A 24195-nucleotide genomic window follows, 5' to 3' on the forward strand; every position below is an offset into this window, starting at 1 on the left:
GTGGGCAAAGCCTTGGTTATCGGAAGCTTTTTATGGCAGGGGCTGAGGCTCGGGGCTAACAGGACAGTCACAGCACAGCCCGAGAAGCAGAAGCTTTTCTGCTAGTTTGCAATGCGGTGGAAGAAGAAAAATCTGTAGTGACACAAGTCTAGAAGCCAATTCTTTATTAAAAGATCTTTTAAGCATTCCAGTACAGACTTATCTGCTCCACTGTAGCTTTGAGCTGATGGAGACAAACGTTTAGAAAAAAAAAAGAGAATAAAAGGCACAATGGACACCTCTATAAAATTAAGAAGTAGATCAATTATAGACACTGATTATACCAAACACAAACATCAAACCATGGGAATTATACACAGTCCTAAGGCAACCTATGTAACAATTGTACACAATTGCACTTAAGTCTGTAGGAAGTTACGGTGAACACTGCTGCCCAGGCACTGGGTACCCTGGGTGAGGGGGACGCCCCCCGGACACCTCTGCACTGGGAGCAGCAGCTTCGGAGCGAGGAATCCCCGGGGCGCTGCTCTGCCGCACGTTCAGCCTGTTGGGTGAGTGGCCAATGGGCCCAGCAGCGCCCGACGGAATTTCTTCAAGAAAAATTCATGTTAAAGCAGTTTCACTGGTATTTGTTGTTTTGTGCTTCTCCCCTAGCTAGAAATCCCAATGCCTTTGACCACAGCACATCTGCCTGCCGAGACAGGGAAGGTGATCCGATACCCTGGTCTTGTGGAGGTCGGCAGAAATCCTAGGGTGAGTCCAAGCTCCTCACAATTTGCATCTCCCCCCAAGTATGTAAAAAGCAGTAATATTGCTGATTTCTCTCCAAACGTCCGTTCTCAACCACAAACGCTGCTCCCTGGTTATTCTCCAACCCTCGGAGCCTTTCAACCGCAAGGGACTGCCTGTACTCAGCACCCTGTATTACACAAACTGTGTCATCTCATCCCCCTCTTGCAATCTCTTGCACAATGCTCACCTTCCAGCGAGACCAGCTCTCCGAAATCAAGGCTGTAAATGACATTTTAGCGAGTTCCCTCTACAAAGCATGAAACGTCCTTTACAGGTGGCAGAGAGACTGAGCTGGAACTCCAGTTGCAGCCTCAACACCTCTCCCGGTAAATCCTCCAGCAACCCAAGGCCCTCCCCTGCTGTGCCTTCCATATTCTCACAGTAAAAATTAGTATTCAGCTGGACAGCTTTTTTTGCCTTTCTGCACCCACAGCCCACCCCCCTGTACAGTGAGAAATACCACTGCTCCAGGGGGAGCCTTCAGGCAAGAAAATACTCTTACCAGATCCAGTGGAGTTCAGAATCCATCCCTAAAAGGCAGGAAAAATGCAAATCCCTGTTGTGGTTTGCTCAGCAGGTCACCCCTAGTGTTCAGTTCAGTCTGTAATAAAAAATATCATTCTTTCCATTGAAACAACAGATGCACGGGAAAGACAGGGAGCCAGAGAGCAAACTGAGATTCTGATTTGTCTCATTCAAAGTGTAAGATACCTCTAGCAATCCTTCAGCAATAAACCTCTCTGATAGGCAACTGCTGCTCTTCGGACAATTGGCTTTTTGTCCTCAAGTAGAAAGGAGCTCTCTGCTGGGCAAGAGAATTTTGCTGGTCCTTGGGGTGTAAAGCTGTTCTCTTGCGGAGCTGCTGTAGACAGCAGGAGGCTTATTGAGTAGATAGAAAAAAAACCTGTTTGCTCAAGAAGCTGGTCCTTCAACAGAGAAATTGGAGGAAGGAGAATTCTGACAGGAAGAGGAAACTATCTGGTCCCTGACCTCATCAGAACCTTGAGCCGTGCAGAGAGATTACAGCCGCCAGCCGGGTGAGCGGATTGCTGCCGGGCTGCTGCGACACGGGGGTAGCAGGGCCGACAGTCAGCAGCTGGGAGGGGAGGAAGCCCAACAGCTGGGATCCCTTGTTAGAGACCAGGGGAATCAGGAGAGGAATTGGAAAAGCGGCAGCAATTCGCAGTCTCTGGAGCTGGCGCCTCTCAGGTGTGAGGGCGAGACTCAAGACAGATCTCGTGAGCTCCCCAGGAAAGCGGGCTGCCGCAGATGAAGGCATCCAGAACCTGAATTAGCGAAGCTGGAAGTCACCTACAGCCATCTAGACAACGAGGAGGGCTCCAAAGCTCCAGGGGATGGATGTCCCGTGCACAAAGGCCACGTGGAGGAAGGTGATTCCGGGTGCCCCAGCGCCACATTCTAACAGCTTGGCAGCGACATACTGCCCGGGCGGGGGCACACCAACTGTGGAGAGAGCGTCTTGGCTCCAAAACTTCGAAGAAAATCTTTGTACCTCCTCATCCCTACGGGCCGGCAGCACCTTGGCTGCCCCAAGAAATCAGTCGGAGGGAAAGGGAGCCCCAGGCGCGTGCCGCGCTCTGCTGCTGCTTGCGTGGAGGACGTGAAGTGGGCTGGCTGAACCTGCCTTTAGCTGGAAGCCCACGTACGGGAAGTGAGAGGGAAGAGCCGGCGAGATGGGGCCGGCCAAGGCGGCTGTCAGCTTACTGGCTGTGGGGCCACAAGGAGGCAACCAGCGATCTCCCGGACATGCAGGGATTGAGAGCACCTCCCTCCATCCTGGTGAGGGGACTTCTGCTCTGGCACTGCAAGGGTCAGGCAGTGGGTGCTCTGACCTGGAACACGAATAGATGGTCCCTTGCCCTCAGCCAGGAGGAGGAAAGGGATGACCAGGTGTCCTCTGGACTGTGTGGATTCGACAGCCTGGCCCCTCAGACCCACAGAGGTAGAAGGCTTTTTGGCAGACACCGGTGCCACCAGGGTACAGGGGCGCTGCACCCATGTGGAGTGACGTGGGGATGCCAAGAATTGTCCATACTGGAGGCTGAGGTGAGCTTAAGAGGGGACATGCGGGAAGAGCACCCCCCTGTGACCAGCCCAGAGGCCCCTTGTAGCTTTGGCACAGATTACCTCAGGAGAGGGTACTTCAAAGAGCCAAAGGGGTACCAGCGGGCTTTTGGTGTAGCCCCTGGGAGCCCCGAGAAGATCAAACAGCCATCTACCCTGCCTGGCCTCTCAGAAGATCCCTTCGCTGTGGGGTTGCTGCGAGTTGAACAGCAGGTGCCAACTGCTTCCAGGACAGTGCACAAACCGAGACTCCCTGGATCCCATCCATGAGCCGATGCATCAACCGAAGAGTCAAGGAGTGATCAGCAAGACTCACTCACCTTTTGATAGTCCCATATGGCCAGTGCAGAACTCTGACAGAGGGTGGAGATTAACCGTGGACTATCATGGCCCAAACGAAGTGATGCCACCCCCGAGTGCTGCCGTACCAGACATGTTAGAGCTCCAGTATGAACTGGAGTCAAAGGCAGCCAAGTGACATTGCCCACGGGCAGCAGAGCGCAAGCCAGTTTGCTTTCACACAGAAGGGTGTCCAATACAGCTGGAATCAACTGCTCCAGGGGTGGAAGCACAGCCCTACCACGTGTTATGCACTAATTCAAACTGCACTGGAAAAGGGTGATGCCCCTGAACATCTACATCAGTGACATCATCACACTGGGCAACAAGGCAGGAAAAGTTTGAGAAGGGAAAAAGAGTCATTCAGATTCTTCCGAAAGCTGCTTTAGCCATTAAACAAAAAAAAAAAAAAAAAATATCAAGGTCAAGGGCCCTGCACAGGATATTCAGTTCTTGGGAATCAAATGGCAGGATGGACATCATCATGTGCCTATGGATGTGGTCAACAAGATTGCAACTCTGTCTCCACCAGCTGACAAGAACGAAACACAAGCTTTCATGGGCCCTGTGGGATTCTGGAAAATGCACGTGCCAGGTTCTAGCCAGCTTGTGAGCTCTCTCTATCGAGTAACCCAAAAGAAGAACTACTTTGAGTGGGGCCTTGAGCAACAACGAGCCTTTGAGCCTATCAAACTGGAAACAGCTCGTGCAGCAGCTCTTGGGCCTGTCTGGACAGGACCAGCTGTGCCAAATGTGCTCGACAGAGCGGCTGGGGAGCACAGTCTCACCTGGAGCCTCTGGCAGAAAACATCAGAGAAACCCCAGGTTGACCATTAGGGTTTTGGAGCCGGGGGTACTGAGGGTCAGAAGCTCCCTACACCCCAACTGAAAAAGAGATACGAGCAGCATATGAGGGGGTTCAGGCCACTTCAGAGGTTCCTGGTACAGAAGCGTGTCTCCTCTTGGCACTGCGATTGCCCATGCTACGCTGGATGTTCAAGGGAAACATCCCCTCTACACATCACACAGCCGGTGCTACATGGTAGCACCGATCAGCCGGGGAAACCCAAGAGCCCAGGGATCCTGGAAGAGATCAGACTGGCCAGAAGGCAGAGATTTTGGAGTGCTGCCTGAGGAGGTGGCTCATGCCCAAGAGGCACCACCATATATTGAGTTCTCAGATGAAAGGTGTTACACTTTGTTCGCTGATGGATCCTGTTGGGTGGTAGGAAACCCATCGGAAGTAGAAAGCTGCTGTGTGGAGTCCCACACGACAAGTTGTTGAAACCACTGAAGGAGAAGGTGAGTCAAATCAGTTTGCAGAAGTGAAAGCCAGCCAACTAGCCCTAGAGATTGCCGAATGAGAAAAGGGGCCAGTACTCTATACTGACTCTGGGATGGTGGCTAATGCCCTGCAGGAGTGGCTACGGCGGTGGAAGAAGACCAACTGGCAGCACAGGGGTAAACCCATCTGGGCTGCTGCACTGCAGCAGGACGTTGCTGTCTGAGTAGAAAACATGGCTCTAAAGGTTAGAGTCATGTAGATGCTCACGTTCTTAAAACCTGCGCCACTGAACACTGGAACAATGAAGAGGTAGATGAGGCTGTCAGAATTGCAGTAGCTCAGGTGGGCCTGGCCTGGGAGTGTAAGGGTGAGCTGTTTGTAGCTCGATGGGCTCACAAAACATTGGGACATCGAGGGAGAGATGCAACATACAGATGGGCTTGTGATTGAGGGGTGGCCTGGCTGTGGAGGCCATCACACAGGTCACGCGTGAATGAGAAACATGCGGCCAGCGAGCAAGTCACACGAGTAAAATCACCCTGGAATTGAGGGTGGCTGCGTTTGCAATACAGCGAGGCCTGGCAAGGTGACTATATGGGATTGCTGCCTCAAACACGCCAAGAAAAGTGCTACACACTCACCGGGGTGGAAGCAACAACTGGTTGGCTAGAAACACCGTGTAAACCACGCCACTGCTCCAAATGCCAGCTTAGGCCTTGAAAGGCAAGTTTTGTGCCAACATGGTACCCCAGAAATAACGGAATCAGGCAGTGGGACTTATTTCCAAAATAACCTCATAAACTCCCAGGCAAAGAAACATGGCCTTGAGTGGGCGTATCACCTCCCCTAACCCCCACAAGCCTCTGGAAAGATTGAGAGATATAATGGACTGTTAAAGACTATGCTGAAGGTGTTGGGTGATAGGATACAAATTTAGCAGAAGCCACTTGGCTGGTTAACACCAGAGGATCTGCTAATCATCCTGGTCCAGCCCAAACAAAACCCCTGTGTGCTGTGGGAGGAGATAAGGTCTCCGTAGTGCACAGAGCGAAGTGGGCCGGGGAAGGCAGTGTGGACTGCTCCTCCCATGGGAAGAGGCAAACCCATTCCTGGGATTGTCTTCGCTCAAGGACCTGGGTATACTTGGTGAGTAATGCGGAAGGATGGGGAGACCTGGGGTGCACCTCAGGGAGATTTAACCTTGAGGGGAGAAAAATAATCTGCGATGCGAGTTGTAGGAAGTAATGTAGCAGGAATGACCTGAACCAACAAAGAGTGAGTTTCTGAAGGAACCAGGCAAGTGTAACCGTGACCCCAACCAAGCCAGGGTCAACACTGCCACCGCGGTATCGGTGTCAAAACAGTCCCAAAACCAAAATGCAAGGGCAGGGGCTTGTTCTAATGAGTCTTCAGTGAGAAGTGCCAAATGATGAAAAATCCATCACCCAGGAACTTTCCCGACTTCTTGGAAAAAAACAAGGTTTGGTGCAGCTGCCACTAAATCTTAGGGGAGTTCACTGTCATCTTGGTAGGAGAAAGCAAGACTGTGGTTCAGGAGGTAGAGACCAACAGTCTTGGTAATGGAGTGTTTCTACAAAATGCTGTGCTTTTCAAGCCGGCACTGAGTCTTGCCATGTGCAGCACGAAGGCAGGAATCCACACAAACCAGTGTGAAGGTACCTCTGTTCTTAATGGCAGGAGGAACGGGCAGACTACTGGGCCACTTGGCAAAGCATTTCATCTTCAGTAGTAGCTCATTTACTTCAGAATGAGATGCAGAAAACTAGAATGAACAAGCAGGGAATAAACTGTGCGTAAGAAATGCATCTCTGTAATCTCCTGTCAGTTATTGATTTGCTTTTGCTTAGAGCAAAATGGCTCATATCTTAGTTTTATGTGCTAATGTATTGGTGAAATTTATTGATAGCTATACAAAGTGCCTGCTAAATACTGGTAAGTTTTCAACTTCGATACAATTAAGTGGTTCCCCAGGTAAACTGCACTGCATTTCTATGTCAGGAGACATCCTTTCACTGCAGTATGCAGTTCTTAAGTTAACCCTGCTTTGAGCAGGAGACTGTGCTAGACAACACCCAGAAGTCCTTTCCAATCCAAGTTTTTCTGCAATTGTATAAAGGCAATAATAGCAACTGCCAATACATCTTTATCTAATCATCTTCTGTTTTGCGAAGCTCTGTCTTATCCCTTCCTTTTAAAACTTTAAAAGTTATGGCTGGATCCTTCCTCTGAGAGGATAACCGCTCTGTTAGAAGAAAGAATAGCTCTGCAACCACTTTTATTCTCTATGCAATCAGGCAAGCAGACAGGGATAAAACAAAAAACACCCCAAAACCTCCAACGAGAAGAAAACCTGTGGGTTTAAGTTACATCTGGGTCAATGTTTAGAAGCAACTCTAACTGCCGTGTCATTCCTCAGAGCATCTGCTTTTCATTTGCAGTGCTGAGCAGCCTGCATGTAATACAAAAAAAAAAAAAAAAAAAAAAAAATCAATGTGTACGTGTCAGGAACACCCCCAGCACTCTTGATACCTTCTGGCTGGATAGATGAGGGCTAGCCGGCCCAACAGGACAGTGGCGATGGAGCCTGTCCAAATCCCGGCAGCAGGGCTCAAGCCTGCCTGACACTCGACACCAAAGCAACTCCCTCTCCAGAGCTTGGCTCCCACCCCTCACTGTGCGGCCTCAGACTGCTGCGGGCTGTGATTAACCCTTTGCTAGGAACTATCGGACTTGCTGTTTTAGCAGGTCACTTCTTTGGCAGGAGAAGTTCAAGCTGCAGCACAACCCGATCATAACCACATTCCCCAAGCAGCTCTCGGCCTCTGCCGGGTGTGACCTCTCTGCAGATGCTCGGGAGAGGCTGTGTTCTGCCCTTTTTTTGCCACAAGTGGGTTGTGGGAAATCTTCAAACTTGCCGCAGACTGAGAACCTGCTCTCCCTGGTAACAACTAGAAGTGCCCCTCTGCCTCAGGTAAGCAAGGCTGAGCCCAGGACCACAACCAGCAAACATTCTGAGCTCAGCTGAAGAGTGAACCCCAACCCTAGGGAGAATCTGAGGAGAGAGGAGGGGCTACTGTTGTAAAGCAGCAATGCGCTTGTTCCAGAGGCCTGGGCAACAGCATCCACTACAACAGAGATTTATGTACACTGACTCACAAGCTCTTCGTACTTATAAACAGAATATACACATGATATCCACCACATAATACATCAAATGACGGGACAAGACCAGCATACTCTTAGCATGGTCTTAGCAACACCTAGTACTTAATGCTGTCAGTACACCACCGTGCTCCGCTGGGTGCTGCTAGGCCTTCAACCAGAGGCAAGGAAAAACATGTGGAATGACTGCCTAAGGTGTAACCCAGGGCTAAAAGTGATAAAGACGAATACTTCACACTGGAAAATGAGAATCAGGCCAGGCATATCAGAAATATTTTTCCTCATGGCAAGGTGATTTAGTATCAGGCCACTTCTCTTTCACTTGTTTTGTTTTTTACAATTGTGCTGTTGGAAGCATGCACAGAATGAAAAATACTGCAGCAAGCCTAAAAGCCCAGTTCTCTGCCTGTGTTTCATTGCAACAGGGTGACTCGGAGGCCCCGGGAGCTGCACACACCTGATGCGGAGCGGAGGGAGCAGGAGGCTGGAACAAGGCACGTGGGGACAGATCCACGTCAGCTTCGCTCTGCAGCACCGATACGAGCTGGCTCAGAGCTCTGCCCGCCCCCCCCCTCACTGCACGCAGGCTCCCTCCAGAAAGGGAAGTGGAACTGCTTCCTTTAAATATAAAACTACCTTCTGGTGTCTGAATATCTGACACCTACTAGAACCAATACCCAAAACTTATAAAAATTACTTTATTATAACGCTCTTTCCTTTCTCTAGTTTGCTTGCTTCGGGCATTTTGCAGCTTCCTGTATACCGTGAAGAGACACGGGAAATCACAACTAACTGAAAGCAACCTTCAGCACAGGGCAGGAAAATCCTCATATATTTATCAAGAAATAAACTCTCCTGTCTTACACATCCAAAGAATCTTGATTAGTAAACTCTGAAATTAGCTGGTTTTCTTTTTTAAAAAAAAAAAAAAAAAAAAATTCAAGTTGATGAGAGTCTCCGGATAGCAAAAATGTGCAGCTTTTTCCCTCCTCTGCGCTCCTGTCAAGCACAGGCACACCCAAGAGGAGACAGTGCAAGGGGCTGCTGCGTGGTCCACAGAGACCGTGCAGGCTTTGGACCCCACGGAGAATGGTTCCCATTTGTCTGAGGGCACGTGGCTCCAGCCTGCTCTGCCTCCTTGGAGCCAGAGGGTCACAGATGATGGCAGTGGGAGCACAAAGCCCCGCAAAGCAGCCCTGTCTCGGGAAGTTGTTCAGCTACGCCAAATGCCAGTGGCATCAGAACCTAAACACTTCTGAAACTTCTCCCTTATCTTTCACCTGCTTCTCCTGAAGCACAGGGGAGTTTTGGGTGGCTGCACAGCAGAGGAAGACAACACACCCTCTTTTTGTCTACCTAAAAGAACACTGTGCGTTTGTTCCCCCATGTATTAACGTACAAAGAAGCCCGCGCGTGGCTCAGACTCAGACTTACACAGCTGCCAGGTAACTGAGGGTCCTGGGTAATACAAGTAGGTATGAAACAATTGTACAACACCTCCAGCCTTAGGTGAAAGCCCAGAGCCTTGTCTATGTGAACAAAGTGATGTGCAGAGCTGCTGGGACTACAAACCCAAAGAAATAGCTGCCTCAATGCTGACCGGAATAAATAAACGCAGCAAAATGCGATCACCCATAAGCAGCAACGGGGCATTACGCACCGAGGGAGCAGTGGCATCCTCTATAACACTGGGAACAGAAGAGATGGACAAGACACCGAGTCAACCTATGAACAGATGGATGTGTTCTCCTGTAGCACGCTGTGTCCAGGAAACGAGAGCTGCGGCAGGTCTTCACGCCCACCTCCCGCTGGAAGCAAAACTGCGGCTGAAGGAGAAGTTGATCTCACTGTTTTTGTACTTTCCCCATGCTCCAAATGGCACTATGACAACCGTGCTGTTGTCTTCAGTGCCGAATTGCATTGCCTGAGAGAAGAAACAAATTGTCAGCATCATCGTTCTGCTTGGGAAAGGAAACAAGTGTCTGGCTCTAGGTGGGACAGCATGCCCTGCGGCCCAAGACTTCCTTGCCCAACTCCCAGCCCTGATGCTGCAGTCTGGTATGCCCCAGAGCTTCCCTGGGGATACGCCACCATCCAGAGCCCCAGCGAGAAACTGGCCATTCCCCTCTATGCTGATGACATATTCAGCACGGGAGTAAACTGCAGTTAATAGTCCCACGCAGTTCAGTGGATTGGGAGCTAAGCAAGTTAACTGAAATGATGCCTGGCAAGGATGTGGCAAGACCCAGGGTAAGGACAGGGCTAGCCAGCAGCACTAGTGAATGTCTCAACCAGCGTAGTTCAATTCACTTGAATGTGTGGTTGTACATTTGTTTTTGTAAAACCAAACCAAACAAAAAACACCACCAAGCATTTGGTGCCAAGAGAAGCCCTGGCATTACCTGCTCGGTGACAACATGGGCAGCTTCAGCAGGATCGTGGCACTGGTTAATGAAGTCGCAGATCTCCTGACTGTTCACCATGAAGTTAATACCGTCCGTCGTAAGGACCAGGAAGCTGTCATCTGCATGATGCAACTGCAAAAAAGGCACACGGGATGCACGACGATGGAGCAAGTGCTTCAAGGCAAATTCACTGCATTTTTTTTTTACACTCTGTTGCAAAGCACTTTTTCTAGGGGTGCCGTGTGCTCTCTGCTTTCTGTGCAAGGACTAACTAGAACCCCCAAACCCTCAGCTAGTCAAAGGCTGGCCCTTGAATCCTTGAGCACATCCATCAGCAACACAGACTGTTCCCTATACTGGAAGAGAACATTTTAAGGTGCTGCCAGTTCTAGGAAGCAGCCCTCTGAATACACTGAGGCCAAAAGACCAGATCCATACCTTACCCAGTAAACAAAATGTTTCCTTAAACTGAGGATTTCAAGGAAGACTTGATAGCACTGCAGGCATCTTCCTAAACCCCTTGAGCCTAGTGGGTAGCATTTAATTAGTACCAACTGAATAGAAGTTCCCTGGGAGGTGGTCTGGAGAAAAGGAACAAACAGAACATGAGCTGAGAGGAGAGCCCTCCTGCGCAAGTGGAGGCAGCCGTGCTGAACACCTTCTGGGTGGTTAATCTGTTTTCTGGACAACTACAGAGCTAGGGTAAGATGCAAGCAACTGCCCTTCCCTCCTCCCAAATGTGTAAACCTCTATGTATTCTACTTTTTTTGATGACAGCCTATCCATATCCCACCTAGTTCTCAGTGATGGTTTTGTATCAGCATTAACCTCAAAATTTGACCACAAGCCCCAGACAGACTAGCACCTTTGTATTTCAGGAATGGATCCCGTGTTATCTATTGTTCCTCATCCTACATTGTGCTGTGATAAATGGGATTTGGAAGCTGATCTGGTTGAATTTAGTGTCAGGGCCAGATTCTTTTCTGTCCTGCTAGTGTTAATCTGAAATGACTTCATTAGAATTGGTCTCCAGTTACTTCACCACAAATAAAAACCAGTGCTTGGCCATCAGGCTTCACCTGGGCACACGTCCTGTGGGTACCACCACGTGCGTCAAATACCTATGATGCCCCTTAGTCCGAATGTTGCTGTCCCTGTTAACCAGGCCTTCTTTTACCTGAACCCTTTTAGTTTCTGGCTGGGCTATCACACCACTGTTTTTAAGATCCAAATCTCCTATGCTCCGCGTCATTGCAAGTCTACCATTCACATGAGGTTGTCCCAAACTGTTCCAGGCAACGAAGCCACCGCACTTCCTAATCCTGTCCAGAGGCACAAAAGAAAAAGCAAATGTGAGTTACTGCTTCACACCATTACCCCTCTTTCTATCTGCAGTTTCTGTCACTAGCTGCTGATGTGGAATGAGGTACAGAGGATCTAAGCTGGGAGACTGAGGGTTGGCTTTTGCTGTTGGAAGGGTTCCACAGCAGGGATGTGGCTTGGTAGGCTCAGTCCTGACCCGGGAACCCAGGGCGTTTCTTCAGACCTCGGCTCTAACTTGGTGGTCTTGGACAAGTCTGAACCATGTGGTCAGGGATCTGTAGCGAGTCCTAGCTATGCTGATCTTACTGCTGAGACAGTTTATGCTCATGCAGGGGTTCCCACATCCCTGGTCCTCTAAACAGAACCAAATAAATTAACTGGAGCTCTGCAACTTTCTGCCAGCTCAGAGGTGGTCTCGGAGTGTTATGTTCAACTCTCTGCTTTCCTCCAGGCCCAACCCAGCAGCAAAACACAAGCACGTCCTGAGCGAGGCTGTGCCCTGGGAAGCCACGTTAGCTGACAGATACCTTTCCTTCTCCTCCTTCCTTTCTGGAGTATGGTCAATGGTGAGTTTCATGGCCTTTCCCTTTCGACACAGCAGCGCCCGACTGTCTCCCACACTCGCCACAACCAGCTCAATCCCGTCCCGGAGCAGAGCCACTGTTGCAGTGGTCCCAGAGTTCATCAGAGTTGCTATAAACATCATATCGAAGAGCGAGGTTTTAGCACTGCCTCGAAGCATGGGACCATTTATAACAGCAACAGTTTCAATTGGTAAAATGAAGACAGCTTGTGCTCTACGTTACCAGTAAGTAACTGCTTTTAAGTTTAAACTAAATCTATAAATATAAAAAAATACAGCAAACATGCATGCATGTAGGACTGGGAGGAGAGAGAAGAAGTGGAAAGGATAAGTATTTCTGTGCGACAACATGGCTCCATGCAAACAGGGCAAGTGGAACAAAAGCAACACAAGGTACGGGGGCTTCCTTTCAGCTTGTAGCAAGTAGTTTTTCTGTCATGCTAGCTCACCTCAAGTGACAGGGTTACCAACCTTATCCCTGGGCACAGTGACTGCACAGGTAGCCCACCATAAAGCTGATGGCTCTTCCCTTCTGCTCGGTGGTGATGTGGGAAATTGAGTGATTGTAGCTCCATGTAGTTCACCAGAACAGAAACAATAGATCGCTCCTCTACACCAGCCTGTGGTGTACTCCTGTTGCTGTCAGAGCTGTTACAATCTCCCTCTGCTTCCCTCAGCCTTGCCAAGAGACGAAGGGTTCAGCCAGCAGGCCGCTGACATTTTTTCAGAAATGGATGCTGCTCCCTTCACACCTTGAGAGCTTGCTGGAGGTCCCTGCACAAAGGGGAAGCTGGATGCTGCCTTGCTTTGTGCCTGCAAACCACTGCTGGCACCGGCTCTCCGGGCCATCTGCCCTGGGGTCACTTGACAGGGGTGTACCGTGACAGCCTAGAGGGCAAACCCGAGCCCTCTTACAGGGTCAGGGAGTGAGCTAGCTGGCTGTGTTCAGGGACCTGGTTAGATTAACTGGTGCAAGTAAATTTAAGGGCTTCTCATTTCAATTTCTGCAACGCTCTGGCAAACAAGAAGTGCTTGAAAAGAAGAAATGCAAGTCTGCCTCTTTCAGAAAAGGTCTGCCGTTTTATGTGGTGAAGAAAACACCAGAACTGTCCAGCTTTCCTTTTTTGTTTGCTTTTTGAAAGGAGCAGTACCATTTTACAGTTAGTGTCTTCCCTTCTTGAAAGTTTTGCAGCGGTAACCCAGGGAGAGGTGCCTGGAAAGCAGTAACTCCTGCCAGCTTGTGCTACTACAGTAAAACGTCTGGCCAGGACAAGCTCTTGCCCGGACACATTTGCATTCACAGCCAATGCAAATCACCTTGAAAGGCCCTCTGTATTTCTCCTGCCTTCTGGGATTTTCCATTTTTTTTTTTTTTTTTCAGGTTTTAGAAGCAAGCCAATTTGAGAGGGGTTTGAGGCTAATGTAGGAATGAGAATCCCCACTGACAGTCCTGTTTTCACACAACAGTTAAAAACCTTTCCACCACCGCTTCTGCAGAGATCAGCTATAACTCCTACGGGCACTGCTACCTCTGGCCCTGCAGCCCCGAGCCCGGGGAGGCGGGATGGCTCTGAGCCAGGACGGTGTGTTGGAGCCCGAGGAATGCCAGCCTGCCCCATCTCTGGCCACCAAACGACCGCCCGCGTGCTACGCACACAGAAACACAACCGCTCGGAGATCTTGGCAAGCTCTTTCCCCAACCCCGTGAGGTCTCACCAGCCCGTAAATAAAACAGGATTGGGAATAAATTGGAAGTGCACAAAGCCCTGAAGGATGCATTGAGCCTTGTTGTGCAGCAAAAGCAGGGTGCTGATGAATCAAAAGAACCTCACAAAACAGTCCACACTAAGCTTGTGTTATTATTTAAAACAGGTATTATTACTGCAGCGAGGATTTGGTTTAGCTATACACTTAATCAACACACCAATCGTGGTGACTTAGGTCAAATCTTGGTCTTTGTTATGGCTGCCATGCAGGCTACAACATTCAAAACTATTTAGATGCTGGTAGCTTCTGACTATTCAGGTAAGCACTGACATCCTGTTTCTAATTCAAAGTAAGGACTAGTCCAGTGCAGGCTCACTTTGAGGCACGTTATGAAAGTAAGATGCTAAAAAGTACCAGTGCGATTAGAAATTTTAGTAGAAGCAGTAAAATACCTGTTTTAGCCAACAGTTAAAAGATATGAAATGGAGAACCTACGTAAAACTACCTTTTTATTTCACAGAAAATACATTGCATTTAGATGTTAAAATTAATGCAGAACTGCTGCTACTCTCCCATTTCATTCCTTGGTTTTGGAACTCTGCTGACAAACAGTTTCTGAAAAAGTTAAGATCTATAGTTTTTGATTCATAAATGATGGGAAACATTTGGACCATCGGGTGAAACTGCATCTTTCAAGTGCAAACTCTCACAGAAAAGAGCCGCTATCACAAAATCGAGGGATGGTGCTAAAGAACGAGTCAAGATATTGTCCCGAATTGTGCTAATGGACATAGTGACTTGAGATTTATATACGTTTATTAGTTAAATAGCACTCCTAGCAAAATAAACGCTGCTCACACTCTCTTCTTTGGAACCAGATCATGATCTGGGTAGGGGTGCAAGCACTTGGATGTAGGTGGACTACAAGCATTATGTGATTTCTAGCGCAGCTCGAAAACACAGGAATGATGATGGGATAACATTTCTAATGCTTTACTACACCTGCTGCTAAGTTATTTAATAATATCAAAATATGTTGCATCAGCATATATATCGGTTTTAACAATTAAAGAGTTTATTTTGTTTTCCTAACAACATCACTATAAAACTAAGATCTTTCAATAGGTTCTTAACACTCACTGGACAACTTTTACTGCAAGTCATCTCAACTAATGTGACAAAGAGGATGTGGGAACCTTCCAGTAGTCCAGGCTAGGAACCGCCGGACTCCTTCACCTGGGACAAAATTAAGCAGATCGCTCTTTCCACTGAAGCCCAGCATATAGTGTCCAGGGCCTCCAGTTCTAGAGCTGCTGAGCAGGTACAGTGTCTGCCACAAATAACACGCACACAGAGGCAAATAGGAAATTCACCCAGGGACTTTGTTCAAACAAAATAAACCTGCAACACTGGAGATGAAAGAGTAAGGGCTGCAGAGCCGGGGAAGTAGTCACTCTTGGGTTTGCCTGCGCCGCCTTTTGCAGGTTGTATAGGAAGTACTGGAAGCTTACATAGGCGTCTTTGGCCACAGATAAATCAGTCTTGGTATTTCTGAGGAATTGCCACCGTTCTCACCTTCTCACTAAAACTCTGTGACAAAACCAATTTAAATTCAGCAAAAATGAAAGCTACTCTTTTTTTTTTTTTTTTTTTCCTGTAGAGGTAAGTAACCAAACCACCAATCAACCAAAGAATTTTGTCAATGCTAGAGGGCCAGCTGTCTCATATATAGCAGGAGTGGCCACTCTGAAGAATATCTTCAGTACAGTATATGGTCCAATCTGCTTCCTCAAGGGAATTTATTTATTTTTATATATATATATTTACATGTAATACAAAAATGGGGAGTTCAAACTGGTGCCAACTAAAATGGGGCCATCTTAAAGGCAATGAATAGAAGTAGATGTATTGTTCTCACCCATGGGAAAATATGCAAAATAAACACCCCTTTAATACTGTAATTAGTATCTTCTAACTTGATTAGGTAATAATCAGGACCCTTGGATAAAAAGGCTGCCTTTTTAATGTCTGGATTTATGAAATATTTCAGTACAATTTCTGCAGCTCTCCCTTTTCTTCAGTGTTGCAGGTTAACATATTCAAATAAATAAAAATCATGTTTGAATGGTAACTTAAAAAAAATAAACCAAAACCCACTACTTCTTAAATTTAGTTATTTTAAAATAACTTTTGCTGTTTGCTCAGCATAATAAGATTCCAGGAATACCTTTCAAACACAGATATATCAGATAATACCTGGCTATGTTTTAATAAGATGGCTATTCCAGAAGTGAGTGGCCAACGTGATTAGAATTAAATGCACCAAACGCGGAGGTTGATGGAAAGACTCCCTGTTGTTTTCTCTGATTGGTGGGTCACAGTGAACAGAAGCAGTAGCACTACCTCGCGGAACTGCATTAGGCCAGGAAAGGGTTTGTCTTGCATTTCTCCAGAGAGATGCTCAAATTTCCTCAAGCATGTGATTCACTTCCTTATTTCTGTCCTTGCTGAGTGAAGCCATTCAGCCTTTACATTTCAGGTTTTATGGCTGGTCAAAAATATCTGAAAAGTCTGTCCATGTTAACAGTTGTTCCATGGATAATAACCTATTTGTTGGATGTGAGCTTCCTTTACTATGTCCTATACCTCTGTTTAGCAGTGATTTAAAAGTGACTGGATATATTTAAATGCATGGAAGTGAAAGAAAATGCTTTTTTGAAGAGATACCAAACACCATGCTTCAGGGCTCAGACATATCTCTCAGCTGTTAATGATGAGAAAGGATTTAGGTGGAAGACAGATTATCCCAGATCTGCCTACAGGAAGTTTCTCATGCTTTTGTGTGAAACAACAGATACAGATCACTGTCAGAGGGGATACTGGACCAGTCTCAAGCGGGCCAGTATAGCACTTCAACAGCACTAGTGAACTGCATGCCAGACTCAGTAGCAGTACCTGGAACACATACATAAACCTTTTTTATTTTTACTGAAAGCTCACAGAAACTATTATGCTATGTATTTTCCATCTGTAATTTCAAATATTCTGTAATTGTAAAGTGACCTACAAAGGGCCATGCCCTTGAAGACATAGCTATGTGCTCCAACAAGGCACATCTCTAGTCCTGTTAAATTTTTGCTGCTTATGAGGGTTTGACCTCTTAAACAGTACTATAAACAATGTGTCAAGCAATATCAATGCAATGTTGGCTACAGGGATTTGTCCCAGGAATTGTGTTCCTTCTGACACCCAGGCACACACTTTCAAAGCCGGTCGTGTGTTAGGAAAGACCTGGACATCATGAACAGGCACTGGTTTTTTTGTAGATCCAGTGAAAGCAGTGAACCCTGGCAGGGTCATCGACTGGAACAAGACTAAGCTATTACTTTCCACTTCATGAGCTATGGCCAGGTTTCAAAAGGAGGTCAGTCTCGGGGAGTATCCAGCGTATCCCAGATACCCAGTGTTACACAACCAGCCACCATTTGCAAGATACTTTAGCAACAGTCTTGACTGTCACATCTAGAATAGCCACAATTAATCAGAAATTTTGCTGGCAAACTGTATCGGTTTGGAAGTGGGCTTCTAACAAGGATACATGCTAAGCATTGAAATTTTATGCAACTTTGAAAACAGCAGCAACAACAAAAATATCCACACCAAGCAGTCAACACAGTAGTAAATTATTTTAACAACAGATATGCAAAAAGTTTCATTTGTTCAGAAATCCATAATTGTCTTTGTACCCTGTTACTCCACTCTTTGCCTTATAGCTTGATTTTCAGATGCGCAACTAATCAAGAACACTGGGCACTTTTAGATCCCACTGGCTCCTGCAAGAGCTTGCAGGTGTTCAGCCTACCTAAGAAACACTGAGTGCTTGGCAGAGTGTGGCCCCTGTGGATGTCTGACAAGGCTTTTGCCCTCTATTTTGCTTGACCTCAAGCTTTTTTGATGAAGAGGGTTTGTTCAGTATCTTGGTAACTGTTACATAAATTTGCTGGCATTTGCGTTATATTTCATTAAGCAGCACCAGTTAGTTAAATGATATGAAAAAAATCCTATAAGCAGTTCCAAAATGCTCAGCTCGGTGCACAACTTGTCTGTCAAAATGGTTGTTATCCAGTTCCATAAGCCTCATGTATGAAATGCTGTAATCTGAAACCGTTTTCAGAATAACAGAGTAATATACCAAGTACAGTTTCCAATCCCTCCGCCCGAGCAGCTTCTCTGACACTGAAGAGAAGCCACTACAATGAGCCAAACCACGAACTGTCCTACTAACAAAGGGGTGGGGAAGAGGGCAAATATAACAGATCTTCATGTTAGTGAAAATAAAAGGTACTAATCCAAGGAAGCACATAGACCTGTATTCAGATGCTTTCTTGAATTTGGACTTTTAAGAAAATGTATTTGCAAAGAGGCTCTTGGATATAAAGCACATCTGCTTTACTGATGTGTGTCTCATGAGCTCAGTTTGAACTCACCCTGTAGGTCAAAAGTGACTCTGGACTTTTTTTACCACATCTATTTTTTTTTTTTTAAAGGATTTCAATATAAAAAAAAAAATAAAACGGACTATAACAGGGAAATGAGCTTTATAGATTTAATCCCCCTGTTTTTAAGGGCTACATTTCAGGACTTAAGACTTATTTCCTGATACCTTAGCTTGTACCAAAGTAAGAGGAAAGGTGAATAACACACAGTGCTGCAAGTCAGGCTACCTGTCCTGCCAGTAAATATTTGAGTCTCCCTAGATTCCTCTAGCAGTTAAAGTGCAGGAAGCCACTCCATTACTTGATTGTATTCATTCACTGCTTAAGAAGCACAGTATCACTTCCATCCTTTGAGGGCTTGTTGGTTTCAAGTCTTTCTTGGAGAGAAAACTTCTACAGTTTCTGTTCTTCTGAAAGGACCTCAGTCATTTTGCCAGCACTGGGGCAGGTTTTCTGTTTGTTGGGTTTTTTTTATTTTTGTTTGGTTTTTTTGTTTTGTTTTGGTTTTTTGTTTTTTTGTTTGTTTTTTTGTGGATTTTTTTTGGTTGTTTTTAATTGGGTTTGTTTTGGTTTTCTAATTTGTTTTGGTTTTTTAAGACTGGTTAAACTGACTCTTAAAATTTTATCTTATGGCTGAGGAAACTCCTGTGACAGAACTGGGATGAAGACCTCTACCTCCCTTCCCAAGTTACTCCATATAACCTCCAGTTGTTGGAACTAGAACTCCAGATGTACTTAGTCTCTAGACACATATACAAGAACTTGATTAACAGCCAGGACTAAGGAGTCTAAAAGGGCTGGTGCCAGCTTTACCACAGCCTTACCACAGCCAACCTTGTTTTCCTCTTCACTGCTTTTTTCCCTTTCACACTCAGCTACTTCTGTAATTCTGTTCGTGCAGAATCAATATCAATTGTATTAATTTGGGCTTATGTTCCTCCTCAGGTGCAGCAGCCAAGTTAGAAAGGGAAACATTAGACACTGTTGCTTTTAACCCACAGGAATAACAGCTTAAAAAAAAAAAAAAAAAAAAAAACAACCCAAGGCAAACAAATAAAAAAAAACCTCCACAAAAAACCCAAACCAGCCCCCCCTCAAGGTTTCTCGCACAGTAAAGTTCTTGCTCCTTGAAAATCTAAACCACTCTTTGCTAACTTGACACTTTCCTTGACAGAATCACATTAAGTGAAATTCATTGATGATTATGCTAACATTCAGATTAATAATTCCCCCAGTAAATTTGATTCATACTTTTTACAGCTTTTTCATTTCAAGGAGGTAAAGCATAATTGGTTCATTTGCAGTAAGTGATAAAAGCAAAATCCTATGTTAAGTAAAACAGTTTTCAAGCATTTTTCTGAACATTTTACCACAAAACTACTGAGCAAGTAAGAAACACCTTATTCTCCACACCCAGATGAGTAGAATATTGTTTTACCTACCATCAGCAGACAGATGAGCATGCCTTTCATACGCTTTGTTTATTTCTAGAAAAGCTTTGTTCAAAACATTTTCCAAGTTCTCCTCCTCAGCAAGAAATTCTCTGGAAGCAAACAAGCAAACAAAAAAATTAAACTTCTTTCCAATAAATCTGTATCTTGATCAACCTCTTCCATAGCCTTATCTCCTCCCTGTATACACTGAATATTGATGGATTTCAGTGAAAAGGTAATATGGTTTTACTAATGACCTGCACTGGAAGCACAATCATGTAATTTCTCAGTTAGATAAAACTCCTCTTCCAACACCCAGGGATGTGACACAGAGACACAGAAGAGCGTAAGCAAGCCGTAGGTCAGCGATCACAGTGACCCCATTTGAAAACAGTCAGTTCACACCCCCTCTATGTTCCCAGTCCTTTCCTGGAAGGTAGGTACAACCATATTTTCCTCTCTTCTCTCTGTGGGCTTGCTCAGTGGGGCAGGCACCATGCAGAATAAGTAGTTCATAGCATGTCCAGCGTTCCTGCTGTCCGCTGGGGCTAGGTGGCTATATAACCTAGGAGGTTTAGCGACAATGTATGACCCACCGGTTCCCTTGCAGCCCTAAGGAATCTCTACTGTAATTCATTTGACACCCATTCACTTGATGCACACTTACTTAATATATTTTTCCATGTACTTATGACAGAAGTCCGCTGCTGCTGCCCCGCCATGTCCATCATAAACTGCAAAGCACAGGACATCCTCTGTCAGCTGAGCATAATCAAACCGGTCTTCATTTTCCTTACGCTTCCCGATATGGCTAGCGCAGCCCACGTTGGCCAGGCTGACTTTGGGAATTGGCTTCCCATACTTTATGCTTGGTGGGAGGAGAATAGGTTCGTCAATGCGATTGTCCCAGATGCCAAAGGTGTCCCATGTGGTAGGTCGCCCGCTCCCGTCTGGATCAAAGCGGGAAGCACGGCGCTCGGAGGTGGAGCTGTAGCAGGCGGCTGCGGGACGCTTCTCGTCTTGCAAGAGGCGGGACGTCAGCAGAGCTCTCCTTCTTACTTGATACCCTCCACTTCGTACCAAATTAATTAAAGTAGCTGTTGACATAACTTGTCTTCACACAGGTTTGTAGGAATAAAAGATCGGGAATAAAAGATGCGCAGCTGCTGGAATGTCTTCGAGAACAGTGAGAAAACTGATCAGGAAACAAGAAGCACAGGAAGGGGAATTTTCAGTTACATCATTCAGGAAACAATGTCACCCTCAGAGCCTGCTGATCACACATAGCACAGCACTACCTAGAAGAAACTACAGAGCCATCTTCATGACTCACAGAGAACAATCCTCCACAGACCAGCTCACTTCTAACGGGGAGTACTGCAGATAGATCAAGGTAAGGCATTTCTGCTGGCCACCTGCATAATGACATCCTGTATTTTCAAAGGCTGAAGGGGATGTGATGGAACAAATGAGAGTGAAAATGACTTTGCTCCATGTCAGCTAAAATAGGAATATGTGAAAATACAAGGTCAGGTCATGAAAATGAGCTTTTCATGCATACTTTTCAAACAACCGATGAAACATCCACACTGTGGCTCCCAGGGGGGAAAGGCAGGAGAAATATATTTGCTTAGATTTTAAAGTTTTTTCCTCTGCACATAATATTAAATTCTGTCACACTTATTGAGGACTTGAAAAATACTTTTCAATACAGACCTGCAAAGTGAATTGTGATTTTCTCAGGCTACCTAAGAATGACCACTAAGAGTATATCCGTGGACATACGCAATTGCACACACAAACTCTCCCCTCCCCACCCCCCCCCCACCCCCCCCCAAACCCTATGCAGCTATTTGCTGTTTTGTCTGGCCTGAAGTTCTCCACCACTTAACCCTGAAATAGGCTCCCTTGGCTAACGCAGGCAACCAAGATCTTCTACTGGCCTCTCAGATGTCATTTCCAGCCCAGATAAATTAAACACACCACTTGGCTCAGCACAGATAAAAATTCAATAATGATGATTCATCTAGCATGCTGAAAAATGTAGAAAGATTGGCTTATGTAACCTTTTGTAGAGTAACACACAACCCGATGAAAATCCAACAGCCTGGAATGCAGTCTGTAAGTAAGTCCATACTGTTGCACAGGAGTAATTTGAACTGGACCATGAGATTGCTGTAACTAACCACACAATTTTAAGTAAGGGATTTCTAACTTAATTGCTCAAAGTTTGCTGAGAGGTAGTATATGCCATAATAAAGGTGTTCAAAATATGCAGGCTCACAGTGAATGACAAAAAAAAAAATAAATATGGCAGGGTGATCGGTGATCTGCCATAATAGAGCAGCAAAGAGCAACATATGTACCCCAGAGACGCTGTAATTCTGGGCTGAAGTGCCTTGCCATTGTACTTTCCTCCGGCCAATCACAACTGTATCTGCAAATCTGAAATATTTGTTAAAACTACTTTTTTTAATTACTATACAAAACCAGGTGCTTGCAAAAACACACAGTCAAAGGTAATTTAGTAAGTGGTTGCTGTAGCAGAAAATGGCTGTGACATGCGCTTTCTGAAGGCCTCCATTAAAAAGCTCAAGGCATGCTGCTTTGGATGCTCTTCATTTACCTAGCATGCAATCCTTTGATGAAGAAAGGTTTCCTTACTTAGCACTTAGAGAGTAACTGTCAACTTGATAAAAGGCCAAGCATGGTGCTGGAAATCCCTGTCATTGCACCAGATGAATGTGGGCTAGGCCACCAGGCAAATGGGACTGTGCACCTAGAATTTTAAGATTTTCCATTTTATTGTGGGGTGATGGCAACATCACATCCTTATTTCAGTATGCTTACAGGTAAAAACTGATTTACTTGAGTTGCTTTTTCTTTTCTGTTACCCTTGATTTATAACAACAGTATGCTAGCTTCCTTCTGTGAAACGTGGCGCGACCAAGTTGAAAGCCTGCCAGTTAACAAAACCCACACTTGGTTTCACTTCTGTCAGCTTGAAATGAGAACATGAGATGTTAGCTATATTTAGATATTCCCCAGGATCCACAGCATGAACCAGAGGATTAATCCAATATCCCAAGCTAATTAATGTGTTTGTTCCCTATCAAATTCAACTCTCAAAAGGCCTTTTTTTCTAGGCAAGTATAAGTACTGACAACAGTTTTCCTTTTCTAGTGTCTCTGCAAGTCAGGAGTAGGAACATGATTCTTTAGTTTCTGTGATGTAAATAGTTATGCTTTTAGTTGGACATGTAACAGTCTGTGCTTTCCTAACTGATATGTTTGCAAACACAGGGCAAGCCTACCTGGACAAAACAAGACTGAGGTATTGAAAAGGGGGGCACTGGTACTAAAGCCAAAGTCCAAGACAGACAGTCGTAGATGGAAATCTGTTTTGAGGTGCTCCACCTGATCCTGTTAATCTGTACACATTTAACTTAAACAAATAGTTCCTGCAGACAGACACTGAAACACAATGCTTAAAGCAAATGAAGTTCGTGATTAAACAGCAGTTCAAGATGCATGGTGCCTCTTTTACAGGCTGGCTGCTTCTGGGCAGATGGAAATTTTCCAGATTGTGAGAAAAGGGGGGAGGAAAAAAAAAAAAAAAACAAAACTAACAAAAACCAACCCGGAAGAAAGAGAAGGCAAGCCTGCTGCCCCAGGGGATTAAACGTACTTAAAAAGGAATTTAAAACTCTGAACACGTCTAAGTGCACTTGCCTTGCATGCGTTCCAAACCCCACAGATGCGGGCAGTACCGTATGTCCCTGTACGTTAAGCTTGTCTTAACGCAGAGGGGCTTTGAAATCTGTGACGACATAACCTCACCCCCCTGCCTGGATGATAAACTGCACAGACCGCAGCGATTTAAAGAGGTTTCTGCTGCTATTATTACGAATTAGTAATTCCCAGTAGACTGAGCCAGGCGGGGTTTATTCTGCGTGTACCAAAGCCGTGCAACTCTCGGCGCTTGCCTTGGCGTTAGGCAGCGCCGCCTGAGCCTCTGACTAAAGACTGAGGAGGAAAGACAGCCCAGGTCTCCTCTCTAACACCAGCCCCCCCGTGACGGGAGAGGTGTCTCCGCCACGGCCTTTTCCACACACACACACCCACACCCACGGCCGCGGCGAAGGGGTCGACAGGGAGAGGTGGGGGGAGCGGCGTGTGCGGCCTCACGGCGGGTCGGGCAGGCAGAGCGGGAAGAGGAAAGGCAGAGGGGGGAGGAAGGAGGGGAAGAAGGCGGGTAAGCACGAAACCCCACCACCACCCCCACCGGAGACCACTGGGTTCCGCCGCTTTCCTCCTCCCCGCCAGAACGGGCAAGCAGCGAGCCCCGGGTCCGCCTCAAGCTGGGCCGCGAAATAGGGGCCCCAGCGCTAAACATCGGCAGGAACCCCCGGGAGAACCGGCGCCGGGGTGCGAGTGGCCCTTACCTCTTCCTCCTCCTCCTCCTCCTCCTCCTCCTCCTCCCCCGAGCAAGCCTGCCGAGGCGCGGGCACCACTGCCGCCCGCTGTCTTTTCCTCCCCCCTCGGCCCCGCCTCGCCCCGCCGAC

General features: G+C 46.5%; 1 protein-coding gene across 4 annotated transcripts; it reads right to left on the reverse strand.

Annotated features, from left to right (window-relative positions):
* Window positions 1–149: 149 nt before the first annotated feature.
* Window positions 150–24161, reverse strand: PPM1K (protein phosphatase, Mg2+/Mn2+ dependent 1K). Of its 4 annotated transcripts, none has more exons than XM_042796737.1 (7): window positions 24076–24161; window positions 20299–20826; window positions 19641–19741; window positions 11940–12105; window positions 11267–11411; window positions 10087–10221; window positions 150–9608 (listed from the first exon to the last, which is right to left on the reverse strand). In XM_042796737.1, the coding sequence occupies exons 2-7, from the start codon at window positions 20736–20738 to the stop codon at window positions 9477–9479; spliced, it is 1119 nt and encodes a 372-aa protein (XP_042652671.1). In that variant the 5' UTR covers window positions 20739–20826; window positions 24076–24161; the 3' UTR covers window positions 150–9476. The 4 variants fall into 4 exon arrangements, 3 of the variants coding, with proteins under 3 accessions (XP_042652671.1, XP_042652672.1, XP_042652673.1); XM_042796738.1 differs by having other exon boundaries at window positions 24097–24155; XM_042796739.1 differs by having other exon boundaries at window positions 20299–20806; window positions 24076–24091.
* Window positions 24162–24195: the final 34 nt, after the last annotated feature.

The sequence above is a fragment of the Tyto alba genome, unplaced genomic scaffold (genome assembly GCF_018691265.1).
Source record: "Tyto alba isolate M040663 unplaced genomic scaffold, T.alba_DEE_v4.0 Super-Scaffold_23, whole genome shotgun sequence".
NCBI classification, from domain to species: domain Eukaryota; kingdom Metazoa; phylum Chordata; class Aves; order Strigiformes; family Tytonidae; genus Tyto; species Tyto alba.

Bases quoted from the DNA above. Each gene is read 5' to 3' on its own strand.
- PPM1K (XM_042796737.1), bottom strand. From the start codon at position 20,738: ATGTCAACAGCTACTTTAATTAATTTGGTACGAAGTGGAGGGTATCAA. The intron at 11,412-11,939 runs GTATCTGTCAGC...GCCTCTGGACAG, and splicing joins AGGAAGGAGGAGAAGGAAAG to GATTAGGAAGTGCGGTGGCT. The intron at 10,222-11,266 runs GTAAAAGAAGGC...CCTTTTTTGCAG, and splicing joins CAGAAACTAAAAGGGTTCAG to TTGCATCATGCAGATGACAG.